This window comes from Lygodium microphyllum, chromosome 24 (genome assembly GCF_053477565.2).
Source record: "Lygodium microphyllum isolate KBCC chromosome 24, Lygodium_microphyllum_v1.1.10, whole genome shotgun sequence".
NCBI lineage: Eukaryota > Viridiplantae > Streptophyta > Polypodiopsida > Schizaeales > Lygodiaceae > Lygodium > Lygodium microphyllum.
Genome location: NC_141158.1, coordinates 53,230,426 through 53,256,435, shown reverse-complemented (window position 1 = coordinate 53,256,435; position 26,010 = coordinate 53,230,426). Strand labels below are relative to the sequence as shown.

The 26,010-nt window shown below is 43.2% G+C and overlaps 1 protein-coding gene across 1 annotated transcript in view; it reads left to right on the top strand.

Annotated features, from left to right (window-relative positions):
* The first annotated feature begins 1,450 nt into the window (after window positions 1-1,450).
* Window positions 1,451-26,010, top strand: part of LOC148015099 (uncharacterized) — a 39,054-nt gene continuing 14,494 nt past the window's right edge. The window contains exons 1-3 of the mRNA XM_087664919.1: window positions 1,451-1,816; window positions 2,622-2,766; window positions 3,650-3,822. Coding sequence (XP_087521045.1) covers window positions 1,583-1,816; window positions 2,622-2,766; window positions 3,650-3,657 — 387 coding nt within the window. The 5' untranslated portion in view covers window positions 1,451-1,582 and the 3' untranslated portion in view covers window positions 3,658-3,822. The remainder of the gene's footprint in view (window positions 1,817-2,621; window positions 2,767-3,649; window positions 3,823-26,010) is intronic.

Sequence of the window (26,010 nt, the reverse complement as noted above, 5' to 3'; positions counted from 1 at the left end):
TTATAGATTAAGTATAATTTATATAATAATAATAGTTAATGATTAATACATTATCAACGTGTGTATGTGCGAATATATGAATGAGACACACACATAAATTTTTTCCTTTAATGTATTTTTGTTTTTTCTATGCTTCGTATATGTGTATGCATGTATATATATATATATATATATATATATATATATATATATATATATATATATATATATATATATATATATATTTATGTGTGTATATACATGTATATTTAATATGTGCATGTCTATTTGTGTAATCTTGTAAATATGTGTCATCACTCTCCCTCTCATCATTTTTATTTTCTCTCCTTTCTTTTTCTTCCTACTATATCTCATCTTACTTCACCTCATATGTGTATGCACATGTATATATACATTATATGTATGTATTTGTTTGTAGATATCTATATTAGTATATGTGCATGTGTGCATATTTGTAAGTGTGTGTTTTATAAGTGCATGTCCATTCTCTCTCCTTTGCTCTCTATATCTCTCGTTTTTCCTTACTCATATTTATTTATGGGTATATGAGCGTATCTACATATATGTATATATGTGCACATGTGTTTCTCTTTCTATTTTTTTACTCATATATATTTACGTATAGATGAGCATATCTATATATATGTATACATGTCTTTACACATATATATGCACTTACATGTGTGTTCGTGCATATATTGTTAATGCCTTTTTATAGTCTGTGTATTTGTGTGTGATTTTAGAGAACATGTTCAACCATTACAATCATTATCCCATCCAATAATATTAAAAAATACTCAATAAAAAATAAATTCAATTCTTTTTTTTCTAGTGTATGCATGCAGATGGTTTTAGAGTATCTACACATTACATACACATGTTCAACCTTTAAAATATAATTTCATTTCATATGTTTAATCTCTCTCTCTCTCTCTCTAGCCACATACAAATTTTCAAAGAAGTGCCTTACCCTTTTCCTTGATCATATCTTATGTTCAATTGTGTGTGTGAGAGAGAAAGAGTATGTGTGTGCACATGTATTCCATTAAGTAGGGGAAATGATACAAAATAAGCATAATCCCCACTCACCCTTCAAGAAAAAACCATATTTACTTGTTGAATACCGAACTCCTTCTCCTTATACCACATAGGTTCGGGAGTTTTCTCATTAGTTCAAGATCCCCAAGGCAGAGCTCTCAGTAATATACATAATAGAATAGATGTATTTTTAAGTCTTGAATTTCTTTAAAAAATATTATGACTTTTTCTTAAGGTTAAGATTTTGTTAGGGTTGGTGATTTGCTTGGTAAATTATAAAATAATGTTACTTTCGTTTGATATTAATTATTTTTATAGGAGATTTACAATGTAAAAAAAGAAATGTACTTTCTGTTTCGAGCAACAAAAAGTAAAGGTCACGACTCGCCTCCAAGCAATTCATAAACAACCGAGTGTCTGCACATGTCAACGTAGTCTTGGAAACGCGCTTTACATCAAAACCTTTAAACCTTGGTTTTTCATAAACACCTTTCGCTATAAGTTGGGTGGGGAAGCACGAAGAACAGAAAGAGAGAGAGAGAGAATGTTCGCTACGGGGGCTAGGCTGTTAGCAAGGTCTGCGGCATCCAAATTTGTAGTTTCAAGCAGCAGCACTAGCGGCAAGGGCGTGGCAAGGAGCAGGAGCAGCATAGGTCCCAAGGGTCCCACTGATCCCAAGGTCCCGCAAGAGATTGCCTTCCGCTTGGCCGAAATCATCCACGGTATGCTCGCCAAACACGGCGCTCTCACTGTCGCGGAATGCTGGTCTCATGCCCAGGTTAGGCCCTTACCTTCCTCGCCTTCCATTCTTCGGAGGCTTCACTTGACTAAAAACTCTATAGCATTGCTTTCAACTTTTGTAAATAATCAGAAGTAATGTTTCCAATGAGCTCCTTAATCACATGTTCTATAAGATTGGGTATCGAGAACCCAAGCTAATTGGCCATATCGGAGAGTCAACTACAACAGGACCATGTTTCATGATATTGAGTGCTGTTAATGCAAGGTGATGACTACCTCTTTGGCCATATCTAAGAGTTAACTGCTCTATGAACATGTAATGCTGTACTTACAAACTTTAGATGCATGGAAGAATCACATGATCACAACACGAGATTTGGCAAACTGATAACTGCTCAATTGTATGTTTCGAAGGTGATTGTGCAAGCATCTAGCCTAGGATCTGGTGTTTTGACAACAAAGAACCTTCTCAAGTCACTAACATGAGCAACTTTTTAGTGTCACTCTGCAATGTATCCTGGCATGCTCACTGTAGAGTCTAGCATAAGTCTCAGGGTCAGCAAGCAATTCAACATAAATCTGTCACTCTCTCTCTACAGTCATCTTTATGAGGAATGCTAGAATGCAAAGTATTAAATAAGCCATAATTGGGATTGAACAATGCAAAAGTATTAAAGAAGCCATGATTGCTGTCGAAGGATGTCAGGCCAAAACGTTTATACTCTAAAGAGACTGTGTGAGAGTATGCCAACAAACTTGTCCAGGTTATGGCTTGTATGCATGTGATGTATTGTTTCTAGTGGCTTTTTATTAATTTCTTTTTCCTATTTTTGCCTTGTCAGACAATTGGTATCAAAAGCAAAAGGCACATGAAGATTATGCTAAGGTGGATGAGAGAAAGGAAGCAAGTAAAACTTGTTGGAACACCTGCTAACAAAGAGGAGTCATTTCGCTATGCAACAATGTATTATGAGCCTGACAAGAAAAGTAATAAAATCGAATCTGGCTCGTCATCTATGTCTTGTCAAAAGAGCTAGATGTGTTCAAGATCCTCTAATTTATAATCACTACTTTGTTGTGTACTGCCACTTTGCCACTGTCAAGATATCGTTAATGTTATTTGGAGTTCAATGTGTTTCTGTCCTTTTTGAATATAGTGATTCCAATTACCAAGGCTCACTTGTGCATCCAGCAAGGTGAGGGAAATGAAACGTTTTGAAACTGATGACAGGTGGCTCACTATCAGGTCTAATGCCATGTCAATTGATGGTCTCATTTCCCCTTTTTATCCTTTGAATTGTCCATATGTTGTCTTTCCTCTTCAGTGGTGTAACTAAAGCTAAATGAAATATAAAGGAGAACCATACTTTTACTTTGCCCGAGTATAGTGACTCACTAGTATTGTAGGCTTGTAATTTCATTTTCCTTCAAGCTGTCTTGAAATCATAAATATGATTTTGCATACATACTATTCTTGTATGATAGTCACAAATTCAATATACATGGAGACACACACACACACACACAAAATACCTAATAGATCTGACATATGCAAGGTTAATCTTCAAGCTTCTAACCCATGCTAGGTTTGGTAAGTTGATATGCTGATGGCAGATGCAATCACAGCCACATTACAAGATAACTAGTAGAGTAAGTAGTGTATCATGCACACAAGCAACATAAAAGTGTCAAAGTGTCAAACTCCGAGATATGGTAGTATCCATGTCGGGATCTTGGTATTGTGCTGGAAATTTAAAAAGAATGTTTATCCTGTGTGTCAACTGGTTCAAAGGCTTCTAAGTGAGCTATGCATACTGTTAACACATTACTTCTAACAGAGGAAAACTGTTTGTTTTTCACTGGCTGTCAGTACGATGAGGGAGCTTGAGGATGGTGGGTGATTACATTTCAGGAAACCACACAGAGGCTGAAAACACCATTGAAGCAAGAGCTTGATTCTTGTGAAGCGCAGTGGAAAGTAAGGAGTGTCAATCAAGTGTCATACTTATGGAACAACACAAAGGATGGCTAAATAGAGCATAGGTATGGGACCAAGGGCTATAAATACTTGCTAAACGTCACCGTTTGTATAGTATCTCTTTGTGTGTGCGCACGCATATGCGCATACATGCATGTTGCTATTGCAAAAATGGGCATAAGATACCTTCATTTTTGTTATCACGTCTCTCTAGATAAGATAAAAGAGAGCTACCTTGCTGTGCTGTCTCATTGGTTTGAGCTTGAATGATAGTGAGGAGTGGGAAAAAAGAAAGATGTGTTAATGCTCTCAAAGATGCCTCAAAGGTGCATAGGATAAAGCAATAGATCCTAAGATTTTAGCTACAATCCACTTTGGGTCGTTGTAAGCACACATTAAAGAAAGCACAATTGCGAAACTTGTATGAGGTAATGACTAATCACAATCCTATAACAAGTCAGTAATTAGGCATTTTGATCTTCATTTTGATGGCTTTACAATTCGAATAATCTATTTGTTCTCTTTTCTAGTTGACTTTATCTTGGTGATTTCACTGGGTCATGTTTTGAGTAGCTTCTTCCCTTGCTTCTGATTTGTAGGAAATTGAGTGTTTGGGCGTCCAAATGGCAATGTGTAACCACTCTTAGAGCTTTCTAAAATCTGTGGGCATCAATAAAATGGTCCACACATGGGGCGTTTTTCCTGAAATTCTTTAGCCCCAAACTTTGAACATTTGTTTGGGTCCTAAGCGAGCAAGATGACCACAGTCCCTTCAAATTAAAAGCGTGAAGTAGTTTCCTAGAAGTTCTTTGTGTGCTAAAACTCAAAGCTCTGAAAAATGGTTGAGCGAGCTCATTGAAAACATTACTTCTGATTATTTAAAAAAGTTGAAAGCAATGCTATAGAGTTTTAAGTCAGGTGAAGCCTCCGAAGAATGGAAGGTGAGGAAAGTGAGGGCCTGACCTGCGCATGAGACCAGCATTCTGCGACAGTGAGAGCGCCGTATTTGGCGAGCATGCCGTGGATAATTCGGCCAGGCGGAAGGCAATCTCTTGTGGGACCTTGGGATCAGTGGGACCCTTGGGACCTATGCTGCTCCTGCTCCTTGATGACTTCTATCCTTACTCTTCCAATAGGGACACTTCATCATCTTCATCCACATGGTTCTCGGCACCACATGAAGACCAACATCCTCAGGCTCCTCTTCCTTCTTCAACATTGACACCTTAGTTGAGAGGGGGATCCTACACTTCTTGGTATTTTATAGGTTTCGGCACTTATCTTCGACATCGGCCTTCCCGCCTTGTCGTACCTTCCCCTATGCATTGCATGATTTCATCATCTTTGTACTAGAGCACTTGGGCAAGTGAACCATTTTCCCACGAGGGACACTGTCCAAGTGGTACTTGTTGCATGAGCATTCTTTAACATGTATGCATCCCATTGTGCAAAGCACCACTGGACGGATCCTAAGCTATTTCCACCGGCAAATTACACCACCATCCTTCTTCCTATGATACTTCATCATATTTCTCTCATCATCGATATCCTCAAGTGGTTGGGTACGCTTTTAGTGTTTTGCGAGTGTTGAATGTATCATTCCTACTCCGATATTTTGGGTTACTATTACTTAATTGGCCACCATTCCTAAAATTAACTTTTCACAAAAAAAAAAGTTCAATATGGTTGCATCCACCTTAGTAGGGCTTGATAGGCCACTCGGCAGACGACGAGCATCCTTTGTCTGATGTCTTGTCCTCTCTAGGGTGACTATTTGGACTCCCTTGGTAAGATAAACATCGCCTCTATAATCTTGGTAGGCCACTGGGTAGCCAACGTGCATCCTATGTCCGATGGCCTAGCTGCTTCAGGTTGGGACACCTTGGGATAAACATTGTTAGCCTTCCCTTTTAAGCTTAATTTTGGGCCTAAGAGGGGGTGTTGGGGTGAAATACGCTTTATAACTAATTGAAAATTTTAAACAGCCCCAAGACATGTTTAATTAATGAAAAACGCAAATTCGGTGCGTGGTTCAAGAGAGTTTCAGTGGTCTCCTAAAACCCTAATTTTTTGGGAAATCCTTCAACATCTATAAATAGATAGGCTATCCACCATTTAGCTTTATCCTTTTATATAACTTTCTTACTCTACCATGGAAACTTGAGTCATCAGCCGTCTACTATCTCCTATCCAACCATCACCTACTGCATTCCATCACTATCCAACCATAGGTAATCTGTTTTCAACAATCGCCCTATTGTTTGAAGGTCTCCATCTCCTGCTGCGGTGAAGGTCACATCTGGTTCCTCACCAAAGTACAAAGCAAGATTGGTTGCGAAGGGGTACAAGCAAGAACATGGAATTGACTTTGATGAGATCTTCTCTCCTGTAGTCAAGATGATTACCTTGAGAACCATTTTGGGCTTGGTTACAGCTGAAGATATGGAGCTCATATAAATGGATGTAAAGACTGCATTCTTACATGGTGATCTGCATGAAGACATATTTATGCAGCAGCCTGAAGGGTTTGTGGAAAAAGAAAAAGAGAAGATGGTATGTAAACTCAAAAGAAGTTTGTATGGGCTGAAACAAGCACCTAGAGAATGGTATCATAAGTTTGATACATTTAAGCAGTCTCAAGGTTTCCATAGAAGTCAAGTAGATTACTGCTTATATACTAAGAAGGCAGAAGATGGCAGCCTGATTATCTTGGTTTTGTATGTTGATGACATGTTGGTTGTTGGCAGGGATACTCATGCCTTGGATTCACTGAAGCAAAGTCTTCATGGTAGCTTTGACATGAAGGATCTTGGTGATGCAAATCACATTCTTGGCATGCGAATACTCAGAGATAGGTCAAAAGGATTGCTCTATCTATCTTAGAAGGAGTATATCTCCAAGGTTTTGCAGTGTTTTAATATGGAGGGGGGGAAAACAATTGGGGTTCCATTGCCTCCACATGTGAAACTCAGTGTAGAGGACAGCCCTACATCTGATGATGAGAAGGCTGAAATGGCCAAGATACCATATGCTTTCAGCTGTTGGCAGTTTGATGTATGCTATGGTTGCTGCACGTCTTGACATTGCCTTTGTAGTGGGAGTGGTTAGCGGATACATGGCAAACCTTGGCAAAAAGCATTGGGATATAGTGAAAGGTATTATGAGATACCTCAAAGGCGCAAAGGAGTTGTGCATTTGCTTTGGAAAGCAGAAGGCATCTGTTGTTGGCTTTATGGATGCAGACTATGCTGTCATGCGGATTGCAGAAAGTTCACTTCTGGGTATGTGTTTACTTTCACAGAAGGAGCAGTCTCTTGGATCTCCAGGCTACAAAATTGTGTTGCATTGTCTACTACAGAGGCAGAATATGTGGCTGCCATTGAGGCATGCAAGGAGGCTTTATGGCTTTCACGTCTGGTGGGAGAGCTTGGCATCGCAGAGTTACCTGTTCTCCATTGTGATAGTCAGAGTGCTATCATGCTAGCACGGAATCGTGTCTTTCATGCAAAGACAGCACATACAGGTGAAGTACCACTTCATTAGAGATGTACTTGACAGCAAGAGCATTGAGCTTGTCAAAGTGCATATAGATGATAATGTGAGAGTGCGCAACGGAAGAGGAAATACGAACACGGAGGGAGAGAGAGAGAGAAAGCAGAAGATAAGGAAGAGAAATCTGCACTGACTGAAATGAATGCTGAATACACTGAAATGGACTGATCAGTCCCTGCACGCAGCCTACAGCGTCAGTGAGGGCACCAGATCAGGCTGATGATGATGGCAGCACCACCACGGGGGAGAAGGAGTGTCGGAATCTGCAAGAAGACAACTGACCAAGTGGGGAGGGGGGCTGCCAATATATAGGCAACGGACAAACCCTAACCCTAACCCTAAAATGGGCGCAAACCCTAAAATGGGCGCAAACCCTAAAAGTGCCCTAAAATGGGCACCCCACAACAGTGACCAAAAAGGTGGCCGGGCAGCCAGTGGCTGCCCACTAAAAGAGGCCAAAAAGAAATACACAACCTAAGACAGCCAGTCAAGAGTGACTAGCCTCCCCCATCATAACACATGATAGACATGTCAGAGCTCCTAATGTCCTCGTCTGACTCAGACTGAGGCTCACAGGCAGGAGATGACAAGGCATGACAAACATGACTGCTAACACCCCCTCTCAAATCCTGGATGTGGCTGAAGGCCGAAGAAGAAATGGATCCGGGGATGGCAAGAGGAATGCCAATGTCGATGAAGTCCGTCGAAGTGGACTGCCGCTGAAGGAGCTCCTCACGATCCTGGAAAGCCCCCTCTAAAACACTAGGGGCCAGGGAATCCACAGCCGCATCACCGAGATCGTCCCCCTCTGAAAGGGATGGGGGGTACGAGGGAACCACTGGAGGAGGTGGGGGATGGGAAGGAACCTGTGGAATAGAAGGTGCACAAGCGGGAACGGGTGTAGCAATAGACTGCCTCGGAGGACCCTGCATCAAAGAAGGGGAATGGAGCCTGTAAAGCCCGCTCTCCTGCCAACCTGTAGATAAGACAGCTCCTGTAAGAGAATCCTCAATAACAACGGCATGCTCGGTGAAGATCACTCGTGTGCCAAGCCTCGTAAGGCCATAAATTGAGAGGAGGGGAAGGCCCAAGTCCGGAACATGTAGGGCCTGTGAAAGGAAGCTCGTAGGTCGGTCTGTAAACAAAGGCAATGTGCCAACACCACTAATAGGCACCGATAAAATGTCACCAACAGTGACTGAACCCTCTGATGGACGGAGATCCTGTAACAAATCACCTCGGGGAGTCATATGACTCGAAGCACCACTGTCCACTAACCAAGGCTGCGCAGAAGACACTACAGCCACAGAAGAAGGATCCTCCTCCAAAGCATGGATATGAAGGAACACTGACTCATGGGTAACAGCTGGTGTAGAGGTAGAAGAAGGCTCCGATATAGATCCATCCTTCGCTCCCGGACGAAGGTGAGGGTACTTCTTCCAGCATTTCTCCTCGGGATGTGTCCCTTTCCCACAATGTGGGCACTTCGGTCTCTCTGAATCTGAGTCAGAGCCTGAAGAACTGTCCTTCTTCTTAGCCTTTGACTTCTTCTTCTTCTTCTGTCCTCCTGAACCTGCAACAAAGGCTCTAGTGGAGTCGGATCCACTAGCACTGACCTCTCTGAGTCGCTCGTCATGCTCCAAGACAAGCGGGGATAGCTCCTCCCATAGAAGCTTCTCACGGGTCCTCGATGTAAGTAGGCTGGTGTAGAAGACATCAAACCGAGGCGATGGCAGCTGAGTCAAAAGAATCATAGCCATGTCTTCAGAAGATATCGTCCGACCGAGGGATGCAAGCTCATCCCTCATATCCTATAATCTGTTGATGTGGTCCTTCATGGAAGGACTATCATCAATAGCGAGCATCCGCAACTTCTTTTCAAGAGATATCCGGTGGGCAAACGTCTTCTGCTGATAGAGAGACGCTAGCTTCTGCCACACGTCCGCTGCAGTCTTCAACCTGTGAACATGAACAAGGACAGAATCCTGCAAACTCAGAAAGAGGAAAGATCTGGCTCTAGAATTAAGCCGATCCCATAAGGCTGCACGATCCATAGATGCCCCATCTGCGGGATCCACCATAGGCCGGGGAAGAGGAACAGAAACAAGCTCCCAAAGATCGAAGGAGTCCAAGATACACTCCACCTTGCAGGACCATAGAGAAAAGTTGGAGCCATCCAACCAGTCCTCTTTGGGCAGCTGAGGAAGTACGGGTACCTGTACAGGGGGTACCAAAGGCTGCATCTTCGGCCCTCTGGAAGGGGATCGCCGAGATACATGAATAGAAGGGGGACGAGAACGAGGAATAGACTCCGTATGACGATCCTCGCGATAGAAATCACGCCTCCGTTCAGATGAATGTCGAGACAAAAGCTCATCATTTGAGTCATCAAAACCTGTAAACTGATGAGAAGACATCTTCCAATCTGCAAACACCAAAACACAACAAGGGAAGGTTGCCGGTGCCGAAACACAAACACCAGAAGCTCCTGAGCTGGCTGCCTTGCACAGAACGCAAGGATGATGTCAAACGCAAATGCTGATGATGCAATCACCATAGAAAAACAGCCGCCTGCCTGAAAACGCAGCCTGGGAAGAAGTCGCCAGCAGGAAAAGAGCCGCCGGACGATGGAACAACAGCCAGAACAGCAAGGCGCAGGCTGGAAGGATGTCGCCCAGCTGGAGGAGGGCCGCCCAGGCTGAAAACGCAGGCAGGAAGAGGGTGGTGATGACGTGGCAGCCACTGGAGAAGGCGCCAGCAGCAAACGCAAATTTGTTGACACCAAGACATGCCGCCTTGATCAAGGAGATGGTGTAGAGGATGACGCCTCAGCTGTTGGAGGCGTCTTGACCAGCAAACGCAGAGTTGTGGGTGTTCTCCCGCGTAAAACTCAGCTCCGTGTACTCTCAGTTTGGCGATGATACCATGTGAGAGTGCGCAACGGAAGAGGAAATACGAACACGGAGGGAGAGAGAGAGAGAAAGCAGAAAATAAGGAAGAGAAATCTGCACTGATTGAAATGAATGCTGAATACACTGAAATGGACTGATCAGTCCCTGCACGCAGCCTACAACGTCAGTGAGGGCACCAGATCAGGCTGATGATGATGGCAGCACCACCACGGGGGAGAAGGAGTGTCGGAATCTGCAAGAAGACAACTGACCAAGTGGGGAGGGGGGCTGCCAATATATAGGCAACGGACAAACCCTAACCCTAACCCTAAAATGGGCGCAAACCCTAAAATGGGCGCAAACCCTAAAAGTGCCCTAAAATGGGCGCCCCACAACAGTGACCAAAAAGGTGGCCGGGCAGCCAGTGGCTGCCCACTAAAAGAGGCCAAAAAGAAATACACAACCTAAGACAGCCAGTCAAGAGTGACTAGCCTCCCCCATCATAACACATGACAGACATGTCAGAGCTCCTAATGTCCTCGTCTGACTTAGACTGAGGCTCACAGGCAGGAGATGACAAGGCATGACAAACATGACTGCTAACAGATAATCTTGTAGACCTTCTCGCGAAGGGTCTTCTAGCAGAGCATTTTGCTCATTGCCGACAGATGATGGGAGTTGGATAGATATATGTATTTCAGCTTTGTACATACCTAGACTTAGCTGATTCTTTTCTCCTCTTAATCTGTGGGAGGTTGTTGGGAATAAAGGCCCTTGTGCCTTTAAATATGCTCGGGTGTGAACACATCCTTAGCACTTGTACTTACACATGTATATCTATCTAAAAACCTAAAGTGGTACACTCGTCATTGTACCTAAAATCGTGCACACTCTCTGCTTTGCTCTCTCCCACTCTCTCTATCTCTTTGCGCCTAAGGAACTCCTATTGTCTTGATCTTCGTGCTGACCTGTCACTACATGTCTATTGTGTTTGTTGTTATGCAGTCACTTCTAGCTTGCATTTTTAGCTTTCAGTTAGTTGCCAGCTTGCCATGTCATCCTATAGATTGGTTTATTGTTTACCTGCTGCCACCAGCTTGCAAGTGTTAGCCTGCCACTTTTAGTGTTGTTAGTTTGTCAGCTCCTAGTTCTTAGTTCTTGTCAGAGTGTGACGGAGACATGGGATTTTTGGCATTGCATTTCTTGAGTTTTGTGAGCATTTTTTGCAGTTCCCAGCTTGTGCCACCTTGTTAGACATTGTCCTCTCCCTTGGAATTTTTGGCCATGTTAGCTGATTTTTCTGGTGTTTTTATATTTTGCAAACTGTGGACTGCTGGCAGCTGGTCGGCCAGCATCAGGTTGGCCAGTTTGGTGTACTTTTTGCTACTATGGTAGACGCTTTGGCTGGGGCAGATCATCTTTTGCATGTTGCTTCTCCAACTTCGGGCATACTCATCCATCTCCGGTGCTGCTGCTGCCGTCATCATTTCCAGCCAGATTTGGTGCCCTTAGTGACACCACGGGCTGTGTGCAGGGACTGATCAGTCCTTACATTTGTATTCAACATTTATTTTAGTCAATGCAGATTCCTTTCTTCCTTCATCTTCTTGCTGTCTTCTTCTCTCTATGTTCAAGTTCCTTCTTTTGTTGCGCACTCTCACATGGTATCATGGTCTAAGAGTGGACATAGTGTAGTCTATTTGACAAGGAGACTACCCAGTCCCAAAATGCATACAATTGACCTTGCATTCAGTGCCTAGTCATTCTTCTTTATAGTAGGCAACATGTTTTTCCACATCGGTGACGATCTTTTGCTATAGGCGACAGGTTTTTAGCCCAAACGACAATCTTTTAATTGTAGGGAGAGGTTGTCTCTATCAGTCCCATCAGATTGGCTGAAAACAAAAGTTTTCTCCTCCGATTGACAATCTTCTTCAGCAGCAGGTGACGACATGTATGTTAGATATGCTCAATGCCCCACCCTCATAAGGTGCCACCAAGGATCCATGGTGCTCAAAGTTGTAAGGTCCCCATTATGAGGAGAAGCCATATGTGAGCCTGGATATAGATTAAGTCCTAACTTATATGTCAAATGAGGTCTATGTGACCGGATGGCAAAAAGGTGATTGTTGTGGGTCCAATTTTTGGGTTAGATGGAGTAGTTAAGCTGGTAGCGACTCGAGGCACATTACATCGGGTTGCGGGGTAAGGGAGTTATCAGGGACCCTAGCCAACGGTAAAGGGAATATTTCTTGGAATATTCCGTAGCCAAGTAGTGGAGGTGCACATGGAAGGTCAACAGACACATGTGCATATGGAAGGTCAACAGATACGTGCACATGGAAGGTTAACAGACACAGGTGCATATGGAAGGTCATCCATCATGACCCCCTTCATAGGCTATAAAAGCTAAACCCCTTCACAGCCATCAATCATCTATCTTTTACCCAATCAGAGTTGTTCTAGCTAGCCTTAAGCTCTTCGCCTATCTTCTATCTAGATCACCATCTAAGCTTCATAGTGGAAGTGCGCGGGTGGACAGAGCCATCTTTGTATTAGTTGTTTGGAGCTAAAGAAAATTTTTTAATTCTCCTCTTATCTATTGTGTACTCTCTATCCATTTCTCAGACTCTGTTCGCTACGTCGTGTAATTTTTACAATCTACTGCACAGGTGGTGCCTCTACGTCAACTATAGCCATTTTCCTCCTATGCCCATGTTGCTTGACAATCAAAGGTAGCTTTTTTGGGTGTTCGCAAGATTCAAAGACGTCTCAACACTAATTCTTTGGCTTTATTGACTTAGAGGATGGGGTCTTTCATTATTCCTTTGAGAGACGACGAGATTGTCGACGATTAGAGTCCTCTGTTCAGACTCCTTGTTTGGAATCCTCTCTCTCTTCATGTTTCCACTAAGGCTTAGTTCACCGGCTTGAAGATGCCTTATATGGCACTTGATGTACAGGTGCTCGTGCTTCCTTCTTTGCCCAAAGAAGACAAGTTGGATGGTTTCAACTATTCTCTATGGTCATATAAGGTAGAGCACATTCTCGACACCTTCAGTGTTTGGGAGTGTATGTCTCCTTGCTTCTTGGCCCATGCAAATCCTGCACATAGGACATGGATGGATCGTGCAACCCTTTGGGATCGTTGGCTCAACTCTTGAGCCTGATCCTTTCTCTTTATGAGTTTACAAGATTCATTTTTGGTTCATGTTCCTAGATTGAAGACTACTGTGGAGGTGTGGAAGAAGCTCATGTCTCTTTACCATTAGAATAGTTTTTGCTGCAGGATCTCCTTGGAGAAGCAGCTTGGGATGCTCAATGTTGATGACTCTTCTTCTATGAAGGACATATCAACAAATTGGAGGATGTGGGGTGAGTTTGTGTAACCTGGGAGGATGATATCTTTGGAGGATATGGCTATGATTCTACGAACTAAGCTACCATCTCCTAAGTATGATGTTTTCTACACTAGTTTTTTGACCCGAGATACGCTTCTTTGGGAGGAGCTTTCATTGCTTAACTTGGACCATGATGAGCGTCTCAAGGAGGGGTCTAAGGGTTCTAAGATTGCACATGCTACTACGAAGTTTATCTTTGTACACTTGTTTGAGGTGGAGGATATGGCTCTTGTTCCTTCTTTTGAGGAGAAGCTTTGACTAGTGGATAGTGGGGCCTCTTCCCACACCACCACTAGGATTGGGTTTAGGACATGAGATCTAGAGGGGGGTGTCCATCACCATTGGTAACAACTCTTCAGTCCCTGTGCGTGGAGTGGGGATAATTCCCTTGTTGCCCAATAGGCATTCTTTTTTGACCAAAGTCATGTATGTACCAAATCAGGGCTTTAATCTTCTATCTATTTATGATCTTACACAGCTAGGTACTTAAGTCATCTTTACCTAGGATGTAGTTGCAGTGGAGGAGACATCTTCAAAAGTTGCTCTTTGGATAAGTACATAGGAGGTTGGACTCTACACACTCACAGCCCTTGTTGCATGGTCTTCACATGAGCTTGGACTACTTTGGCGTGCTCATTATGGGCATTAAAATCTTGAAGCTATTTGGTGGGCTTTGAGGCACACACTATATCCTAGCTACTTGAGGGGTAAACAATATAGGCAGCCTTGTCCATAGGTTGCTACTCGAAGGGCATCTCCCTTGCTTGAGTTGGTTCACATCAACCTTTGGGGACCTATGGGCATGGCCTCCCTTGGGAAGGCCAAGTACCTTATGCTGATTGTTGAGGACTTGTCGTTACATGTGGCCCTATTTCTTGGAGTACAAGAGCGAGACATACTCTCGCAAGGTATTTGTGGAGAAGCAAATCTTCTTCAAAGTTCGCGGTGTTTGAGTAGATCATGGCAGGGAGTTTTGTTTTAACCTATTTTCAGAGTTTTCCAAGGATCATGGTATTTGGGTGGAACATTTCCATTTGAATATACCATTTGAAAACAATGTGGTAGAATGTGCCAATTGGACCATCCTTGAGATGGTCCGATCGATTTTGGAGCATAGGGGTTTTCTCCATTCCTTATGGGGTGAGGCAGTGGCTATTGTGGTTCATATCCGCAATAGGTCACCTACTTCGGCATTGTAAGATGACTCCCTACCAGGCGTTCTTTGGAAAAAAGCCTTCAGTTTGCCACTTTTGCATCTTTGGATGTGAGGCATACGTCCATGTGGATAAGAAGAAAAGATGGAGTAAACTTAATTCCAAGTTAAAGAAGCTTATCTTCGTTGGTTACAATATGACCGTGAAGGGCTATTAGCTCTATGACCTGACAATTGGAAAGATCGAGGCGTGTAGGGATGTGATATTCGATGAGATTATGGCTTGCAAAGATCCGATTGATGGTTCCTTTATTATGGGTGGTTGTTTGTCTTTGACTAATACACACTACCCCCCCTCCTACCCAAAAGAAAACCCCCACCCCATCCCACCATCAGCCCCTCCCTTTCCTTCCAGGTTACACCTCGGCACCCCTTTTTTGTTTACGACTCCTCCCTCTCCTTCCCCTTCTTTCTCACCTTCTTCCCTTCCACCCATGAAAGTTTCTTCATCGCTTTGTTTGTCATCGACTATTACTCCCCCTTTCCAATCTCCTTATGTTTCATCTGGGAAAATTGAGCCATTAGAGGGGGAGTCTTCTTCATCGGGTGAGGATGATCCACCTTCGCTTATTAAGGGGAAGTCCCTTCCACAAACAGGAGCTTTATAGGTACCAGAGGCTTCTCGGCCTCCTTCATAGCGTAATGAGCTGATCACTGTTCCTCGGTAGTATCAATGGCTCATTTAGGATTTAGGGATTACTCAGTTTCCCGAGAGGCCTCTTAGTGCATGCAAATCAAATAGGCTTTAGGCATGGCAGGATAGTTCACTTTGCGTGAATTGTGACCATATTTAATAGATTCTTCATGACCATGAGCTGACTATAGTTGATGAAGCTCGTGCATATGATGTTTGGTACAGTCTCATGCATAGGATGTTTGGCACAGTGCTATGCAAGATGAGCTTGATTCTATTGAGGGGAACCGGACTTGGGAGTTGGTTTCTCGTTTGAAAAAGTGGAAGGTGATTGGTGTGAAGTAGGTCTATAAGACTAAGTATCTTGCAGATGGGAACTTGGACAAGCATAAGGCACGACTTGTTGCCAATGGCTTCTCTTAATGGGTAGGTTTGGATTTTTTTGAGACTTTTGCACTAAAAGCTCGGATGTACACTATTTGAGCTATCTTGGCTTTACCTGGGAAGGAGGACCATGTTTATAGGTTGTGGAAGACCCTCTATGGCGACCCTCTATGGCCTGAAGCAAGCTCCTAGGGCTTGGCATCATTGAAGCTTCCATCATTAAAATCATGATCCCAATCTTTATTACAAGGTTATAGAGGATAGGTGCGTCTTTGTCATCTTGTATGTTGATCAACTCATTATCATAGGAAGCGAGGCACAAGAGGTTGATTGAACTCAATAGATCTTGGGCCAAGAGTTTGACATGACGGATCTTGGGATCCTACACTTTTTCCTTGGATTGGAGATTTATCAGATAACACAGGGCATTTTCATTTTCCAGCACATGTACATCTCCGACTTCTTTTGGAGTTTGGTATGGTAGAATGTCGGTGTATTTCTTGCCCCATGGACCTAGAGTCGAGGCTTATGGCAGCAAGAGATTCCCTTAGTGATGCGACTTGTTGCAAGGGCCTTGTTGGCTCTTTGATTTAGTTGATCCACACTCGGTTTGACATCTCTTTTCTGGTGGCTTGCCTAAATAGGTAGAGGCACCGAAGGCATTGGAGTTGATACTCAACTGTCACCTGGACCTTTGAGAATGGGATCCTCAATACCCCCTTCTACAAAGCTGGAAACTCCATGAACTGAACATCTTGATTTGTGTATACCTCTCAAGAAGCGAGATCATAAAGCTTGTATCCTTGGGACTACGAGCTATATCCGACGAACACGTATTTCTTGGAAGCGAGTTGAAACTTGTTCCTCTTCTTCTTTGGTATGTGAACATAGTTATCACATTTGAACACCTTAAAATGAAAAACATTAGGCTCTTGGCCAAATCAAGTCTCAAAAGGGGGTCATACCAATGATGACCGATGCAAGGAATCGGTTAAGGATGTGGACAATTGTGGCCACGACTTTGGCACATAGACATGGAGGTGTTTGTCGATGTGCCATCATAGTCCACACCATCTCGATCACATTGTGATTCTTCTGCTGCAATATGCCATTCTCGTAGGGGTATTTGTATTGGCAAACTCTTGGTGAATGCTACGATTTGCCCAAAAATGAGTTAGCTCTTGGGAGATAACTCCCTTTCCTTGTTGGAACTTGTTGTGCTAAGAAATGCACTTAGCCACTTAAACAGCCCCAAAACATGCTTATTTTAGGCTTATTTTAGCCAAAACCCTAAAATGGGGAGCGGATCGAGAAAGTTAAGTGGGAGAGGATCTAGAACCCTAATTTTCTATAAATTGGCAGCTAGCCCTCCACTCTTTCACAATCTCGTTTTTACAGGTTTTAGGTGTTACCAGCTTGTTGCCCACACCCCGTCACGGAGGACATCTCAGCCCTTGTTGTCCATCACTATTCCCTATAGTCTGGTGCCTGTTTCCAGCCCTCCACACACTGATTGCTGCTGTTTCTGCTTGGCGATTGACTGCTGTTCATCTGCACTGCTGTCGTACAGCATGCTATGCCAACAAACTGCTGCGTTTGCAGGCTCCAGTTGCCGCCCTGACTGTTTCCTCTCTCCTATTTGCAGTCGCTGCAATCTTTCTCTCTCCTGCAGGCTGTTCTGCTTGCGTTTTCAATATTTCTCTCCTGCAGGCTCTGTTTTTAGTCTTTTTCTCTCTTGCTTGGGTTTTTAGTCTTTCTCTCTTCTGTAGGCTCCGTTTTTAGTCTTTCTCTCTCCTCACTGCTGTCTGCATCAGATCCAGCTTCTCACTGCTGCGTTTGTTGGTGTTCGACATCAGGAGGCTGCCTTGCTGCGATTTGGGATCTGTTCGGAGTACGACACACTCTCTAGCTCATTACCCCTGCCCTGATCCTAGAGATACAAGAGTTCGAGGTTCAATATTCATTCACTGCATAGTGTGTTTGTTGCATGAGCATCGTATTATTAGTAGTCATATCATTTTATTTATTCATTGTGTTCATTGTCTCTGAGTTACTCTAACCCTAACCCTAACTGTGTTCTTTTTATCAGTCTGTGCTTTGTCGTACGGTTTTTTGTTTATGTTTCTGTGTTAGGGTATTTTTCTTTACATGGTATCAGAGCCTAGTACTCTCTGAGAAACCTAGGCCTTTGATCTGAAAGCTCTTTGCAAGAAGCAAGAACAACAGTAGGTTCAAATGACTTCGAACACATCAACACCGATGCAGTCTCCAGATCAGCCTATGCCGAGAACCGAGCGAGAGTGGGCCGGTCAGCTTGCTCCACAAAGTTTGGAGGCATCGGAGGCATGATAGGTTGTAGGGCGGTGAAACTTCGTGTCAAGTTCGGTTGACATTGTAAATGGAATGACTTGCACAAAAACAAGGGCAGCCCCCTTTGACTCCACGTATAGTGCCAGTGCTTGCTAGGGCCTCCTCTGCTCGTCCTCAAAGAGTTTCACTTGCCGGGGGCGATGAAAACTCAAAATTTGCTCCAAAAGGCTGAAAATGCAGCCTTCTCTTTTTCACCAACAGCAAGTATCTCCAAAAAAACAGCAATTTCGCTCCTTTGCACTTCACTTGTTCACTTGAGCCTCCGTATACTATAAACACAAACTTTTGTCAAAAAGAACCCTCTCGATCAGGTTTGCCGCCAATCAATCAGCCCTTCTACATTGTCTAATTTGGACAAGGTCGAAAGACAGTGAACACGAGAAGAGGGACTTTGGAGAGAGAAGAATGTGGAGATTTATAGTCAACAGATGCTGAAATGAAGAAGGCAGATGTACAAGGGGCTGTTGAAGTATCTTCTCAAACTAGATCTCTCTCACCAATACTTGAAATGATCAAGTGAGGATATAGTCAATGAATGCTGAAATGAAGAGGGTGGACGTACAAGGAGTTGTTGAAGTATCTCCTTGAGCCGGATCTCTCTTGCTGTCACGAGGACGTGAAAATTTGATGCTTTGCTTATGTTTAATTGACATTTGATTGAGGGATTAATCAAATGTGCAATTAAAAGATGCACATGTGTTGCACATGTGAGGTGCAAGCTACTTTCTCACAGTTGAAGACCGAAGGACCCTGTGAAAAAGATGGGTGTCAAAGGCAAAAGTTGTAACAAGTTACACTTGTTAGATTCTAGGTGAATTTTGGTGTCAGTTTGTCCCTAGGATCATTAATTGGCCATTAAGTGTCAGTGGTGACACTAGGGACTATGCATTAATTAATGGATTAATGCTTGTCCAAGGGTCAATTAATGCATGGGACCACTTTGGGTTGCAAATGGCCTAGCCAATTAATTTTTGGATGGGCAAGGTCAAATTTCTAGGCATGGATTAAGGGCTGAATTAATTTTCAGAATTAATTAATTCTGAAAATTAATTAAATGACTGGAAATTGCTAAAAATGGATTAAGAAAGCTGCCACTTGGCAAAACTTTCCCATGCAAGTGGGGGAAAGGCTAAATAGGGCTGAAGGGAGAGGGAAATCTCGTTTTTTCATTTTGGAGCTATTGGAAAGAGGTATTGGACTGTTGCTACCAGCTTTTGGGGCCAATTCCCAGCCATTGGAGACCATTTTGGTGATGGAGATTGCATATTCTTGACCTTGGGAAGCTGACAATTGCTCTTGATGGACTTTCTCCTGAAGATCACAGTCTTTGATGCTCCTATTGTTGTTAGTGCATCCGTTTGGGGCTGCTACAGCAGGGCAGTAGCTGATTTTAAGAAGTTCTCCGCGACAAATCTCAAAATTTTCTCTCTCTACAGCATTCTCTCATCTCCTTCAGCATATGCTCAGCCATTCTCAGCAATTCTCAGCCATTTTTGGTGGGCTGATCTGTAATTTCTGCAGTAAACCCTAATTCACAGCAGAAATTAGGGTTTAGCAGCCATCTTGGGATCCGTGCCAGAGATTGAAGGCTCAAGGGACTGAAATCAGCAGCTGATAATTGAAGATTATCAAGGGATTTCAGGAGCCAGCCCATCCCGAATTGATTTGGGGCAGCATTTGGCCAGCCAAGGGTCAAATTGGAGAAGAAGTCCTGGGTGAAACAAGGGGCAAATGGCCTAAAAGGCTTGCTGGACATTTATGACAGCAAGAGCAATTGGTTAGCAGGAGGAGATTGAAGAATCTCAAGTTGTACTTCTTCCAATTGAATGAAAGCTAAAGAAATACCGCAAGGGGCGTCAATTTTGGGGCTAACAGGGTGTCTACTGTCCAAGAATGTTATGGTAAAGTGTGCATTTCATTTTATGTGCATTTATTTATTGCTGTAATTAACTCTTAAATCAGATTATCACCACCCATTCCAAGAAGGAAGGCTGGTTTCACTCACCAACACTTGAAATGAACAAGTGAGGAATGCAGGCTGAAATGGCTAACAAATAGCCAAGAAAGAATGAGAAAAATATGGTAGGTCAGCCAACCACATTTGACCGACTACTATCAGATTTGGGTGACACACCAAATTTGGTTGATTGTTGTTGGGATATAAAGGCATGGTAATCTCCGTATATAGTACATGCACATTGTACATGTGAACACACTCTTTACGTGCCCTAAGTATAAATACATTTTATTCTTTGTGTACCAACACATTGTTGGTACATTCTAATCGTCTCGTACCTTTCACTCTGCTTACACTCTCTCCAGCCGTCACACTCTCACACTCACTCCGGCTCGACCTCTCTCTCTATGTTGTGCTCCCTCTTGGTCCAACAATTGGTATCAGAGCAAAGGGCGAACACGACCTCCAGACAGTTCGAGCTCCTAGTGACGAGTGTGTTGGGCAGCAGATTGGACAGGTCCAGTGGTGGGCAGGCATAGTGGTCGTGTGACGGGCAATAATGCAGTGAGTCGTAGGCTGTAGCGTGTTGGGCATGATAGCAAGGACAGCACGAGCTGAAGTGTGTTGGGCGACGACCAGCGACTGGGCGATGATGGGTGGCGAGTGACGGGGCGATAGCGGGCAGGCGGTGTCGAGTCGGGGCGCCACACGACAGGTCAGCGTACCTGCAGTCGGACGTCACGCAACAGACAGGCGGCGCCATGCGATCCGCCTGACGGGTCAACAGACCCCCTTTCTGCCGTTTTTTTAAAAACGAGAAATTTGTTTTTCCTTAAATTCTTTTATCCTCTTCCTTGACGGAGTTCACGTGTGGAAGCACAGTTTCAAAATCTGTGGAAATCTGGCCAGCGAATTTGGGGCTTTTCCTAGATTTGATCTCATCTAGGCCCGACAGTTAATTCGGAGTTAGAAATTGTAGACATTGTGAGAGATGACCCAAATTAAATTGGGAATTTTGCCAATTTTGTTGAAATTTCACATTTTTGAGTAAAATTTCCTGACATTAGATCCCAGACATTTGGGGCTTTTCATGTGTTGGCAAAGCTTTACTCAGCTGGGTTAGATTAACTGATATTAATGCAAATTTGGACTTGAAATTTTGGGGATTTACGCAGAATTTGATAAATTTCTACATTTTTGCCCGTTCGGTGGTTGGTTCATGTACAAACATCAGAAATTTACTTCTGGTTGAGAAAGAACAACAGTGCATTTTGCTGGTTCAGCTTGTGCTTTTGCAGATTAGTGCATTTACTCTTGTGTTTCTGATAATATGACTGTAACTTCTTCCAGTTCAGACATCAAGAGTTTGATGGAGATCAAACAGTTTGATAGTCATGGCTTTGACCTTTGGAAAGACCGTATGCAGGGCATTTTGTTCTTGAAGGATTGTGAGGATGCCTTGCAGGAAGATAAACCCGCACTAATGTCTGATGCAGATTGGGCCAGAGTGAATAAAAAGGCTGTGGCTTACATTAAGTTGGGTGTCACTGATGACATTCTGACAGACGTTAAGGGTTTAGATACAAGTTATGCAATATGGGAAAAGGTGAAAACTACTTATGAGATCACCACACCTCTTAGTCAGGTGTATTTAATGCGCAAGTTGGTGAATATGCGACTAGATGAGTCAAAGCGTGCAGCTGAGCCCTTGAGTGCATTTATAGGGATTCTAAATCAGCTCAAAGATGCAAATTTGGACTTTGATGATAAGTTGAGGGCGATCTTTTTGATCATGACATTGCCGGACTCGTGGAAAACCTTGGTGGTTTCACTCAGCAATAATCCCAATCTCTCATATGATGGGGTGAGGATTTCTATCTTGAATGAAGAAATTAGACGTATGTCTAGTGGAGAAGGCAACAACTCAACTTACAATGTAAGAGGCAGGGCTGAAAAGAAAAATGCAAATGCAAGACATAGAAACAGGAGCAAGAGCAAAGGAAAGGAAAAGAGTGACATTACTTGCTATCACTGTGGTCAGAAGGGCCATAAGAACCTGATTGCAGGTACTACAAGAATGAACAAGAGAGAAAGAAGAATGAAGGAGATAAAAAGAAGAAGGAAGAAAAGACAGATGCATCGGAGACAACCAAAGGCAAAGAGAAGGCCAATGTGGCCTCTACCATGGTCATAGAAGAGCTTTCAGATACAGAGGTTGATGTATTATGTGCAGTTGATTATGATGCCCTTGTATGTCACATGCAGGATATGCAGAATACCAAGGCTGATGTGATTGATGCACTCTTGTCACTTGATGATGATGTCACTCAGACTTGGATTGTAGACAATTGAGGAGAGGTGAAGGTCAAGAAGGAGAAGAGTATAACTACTTTGGTTCACAATCGAGAGGAGGGGTGGAAGAAACCAATGATAGTGAAGGTGCGAAAGAGAGGAGCAGGTGGCATAGATGTTAGAATTTGCTAATTCTATGGGCAATATCCAATGTTTTAGTTAGTTGGTTTGTAGTGTGAACACAACTACATTAATAAGTTGTATCACCACTTCTAAAGGTAGTTCTAGAGTTAAATTTTTGTGTGATTGTTTGGTTGAACTATTTGGCTGCAGATTTTTGTTCACTACTAACAGTATGGCACGTCAGGGGAATAATGAGCAGAGAAGCATACTTGGTACTCTCTCTTAAGAGGACAAACTTGATGGCACAAACTACCCACTGTGGAGTTTTATGGTCTGTAGCCTTCTTGTTGGGAAGGACTTGTGAGACTATGTTACAGGTGATTTGTAGCGACCGGGAGGTATTGCATCTTAGTTATCTCAGCTGAACACTCCAAAACAAGTGGTTCTGTTGGTGCTGCCACCCCTCCTCCCTCTCCTATGAAGGATTAGAGAAAATGGAATTCCAAGGATGCACAAGTACTTTCTTTGATTGCCTTGTTAGGGAAAAGGGCAATTATTCTGTAGATTCGGTCTTGTAAGACCTCAAAATCAGCATGGGACATTCTTGAGCGTATGTTTGCATCCCGCAATGAGGCTAAGCTATCTTATTTCCAGAGAGAGTAGGCCAATATGAACATGGATGAGAGTGATAGCATGAGATATCACCTTACTCACATACAAGATTTGTATGAGCAACTGCTCAATATTGATGAGGTTATTTAGGATGTTGAATTGGTGATCATTACACTGAACTCTCTTCCAGAGTCATATCTTGGTTTCCACACATTTTTTATGTTGTCTTTGAGGGGGTAGTAGCCCCTTACATTTGTGGAGTTGGACGGCCTCTTGTTGCAAGAGGAACAAACTCAGAAGAATGTTGCATTGTGTTCAGGTGATGTGGCTATGCTTTCCAAGTTCAAAGGCAAAGGTAAAGTTGGCAAAATGTAAAAATTCAGCAAAAGGGTGATGCTGGGATGCTGGACAGCCATTAAATAAGGCTGTCCAAGACTTTAAAAAAGTCTAAAAAGAAGGGGAAATTCCATTATTGTGAGAAGCCCAGTCATTATATTGATGAATGCAGAAAGAGATTGGCCAAAGAGAAAGGAGTCCGATTTGATTGTCCTAGAGACATCAGCCAGCATATCAATGGATTCAGCATTTAATGTTGCTGAGACACTCACTATTACTGTTGCAGATGATTCTGATTTCATGCTTCTAGATGTCTTGTTTGAGCCTGGCATTACAAAGAACTTGTTGTTTATCTTTGCTTTCAATAAGCATGGCTTTCAAGTCATCTTTGAGGATGACAAATGCATTGTCAGAGATAGAGAGATGGATTATGTACTCAGGCTGGTTGGCACCCTGTGTAAGGGTCTATTCTTGCTGGATACATATGATTGATAGTCGCATGGTGCTCTAGTAGTCACTAGTCTTTCGCTCACAATGGACAATGCGGAGCTATGGCATGCTTGTTGTTGGGAATAAAGGGCCGTCGTGCCTTTTATATGTGCACGGGTGTGAACACACCCTTGGGACATTGTACTTTCATACATATATCTATCTAAAAACCTAAAGTGGTACACTCGTCATTGTACCAAAAAACGTGTTCACTCTCTACTCTGCTCACTCGCACTCTCTCTGTCTCTCTCACTGCACGTAAGGTCTGTCTGCCTCGATCTCCGTGCCTAACCTTACCCTACAAACTAGTATCAAAGCTGGTAAGAGACATCCAAGGTGCTGCAGGACTTTGACGAGTAGCAGTTGAGAGGCAGTTGACAGGAGCAACGGGCAGGTTGCAGGCAAGCTCGTGTGTTGTAGGAGTCCTACGAGGACATCAGTCGTCGGCTTCAGCGGGCGCTGACGGCTTCAGCGCGTGATGGTTTCTTCAGCGGGTGATGGCTTCAACGCGTGACGGTTTCAACGGGCTGCACGGATGCGCTAATGGGCGACCATGTGACGAGACAGCAGGCATGAAGCACAGACGACTGCACGGCGGGCACGGCGATCAGCGCGTAGCGGCGAACAGGCGGGCCTCGCAGCACACGACTGACGGGTTCGTCAACCCGTCAGATATTTTTTCAAAAATTCAATCTTTTTTTGAAATTTCTTTCACCCTATGACGGGGTTTTGCGTGGCTAAGCACAAGATCTCAAATCTATGCAAAATCGGCTCAGAAATTTGGGGCTTTTCTTGAATCTGGGGATCTCAACATAGAATTGGACAATCTGACTCAGAAATTGCAAAGTCAGTGCACATTTGCCTGGGAATTTTGGGGCTTTTCACATTTTAGTGAAATTCTTTCAATTTCACTGAAATTAGTGTACGCAGGACTTGGAAAATTTGGGGATTTGTCCAGATTTGGTGCGAGCAAGATGCAACAGTGATATTTGTCTCAGAAATTGCAGGAATTTGTGACATTTTGTCCCGGACATTTGGGGCTTTTCATGTACATGCACAAATTGGGCTGAAATTGACCCAATTTCTCGACATTGAGGCACACTGGACCCTGTGCAATTTGGGACTTTTGCGATTTGGGCAAAATTTGTGCAGCACTTGGTCATTTTATATACATGAAGGTTGAATTCCACGCAATTTGGACATCAACACTTGGTAAAATTTGGGAGTTTTGCTGAAATTGCTTTATTTTGGCAAAACTGGACAGTCCTATGCATGACAAAGGAAATGCAGATGCATGTTTGAAGCTTTGAGCACAAAATTTTGGGGCTTTTGACCGTTCGTGTCAAATTTTATGCCTGTGGGTACATGTACAACAGAAATCGCAGCTGAAATTTTGGGATTTCTCATGTAATGTGATGCACATGCCCTTTGGAACAGCTGTAATCAGTTGGATAATGCTGTAGCACTTGGTTTGGTGCTTCCGAAAACTTAATTACAGATCTGAAATCTGTACTTCTGTGTGGTCATTTATTGCTGATTGGTACTTGTTTGTACTTTGGTCACTTGGGTGACAGTTTGGGCCTGCATTTACTGGTTTTTTGGTCATATTTGGGCTGAAAACCATGGCTGGCAGCAATGAAAGCAGTAATTTGATGCATATAAAGAAGCTTGAAGGTGCACATAATTTTGCAGTGTAGCAAAAACAGTACTACAATATCCTATTACAAAAGATGCATGCAAAGCCGATCAAAACTAAAGGGGCAAAGCCTGCGGACATGGATCAGGACGTTTGGGATGAGTTAAATGAGCTTGCACGCTCAACCATAGAGCTATCAATTTTTGATGCCTTGCTCTTCAACATTGAAGGTTTGGATTCTGCATATGCTATATGGACTAGACTGGAAGAACAGTATGCACAGAAGAGTGCTGCAAGTAAAGTGTATTGGCTGAAAAAGCTTATGGATTTGCGTATGAAAGAAGGTACAGCAATGCCTACTCA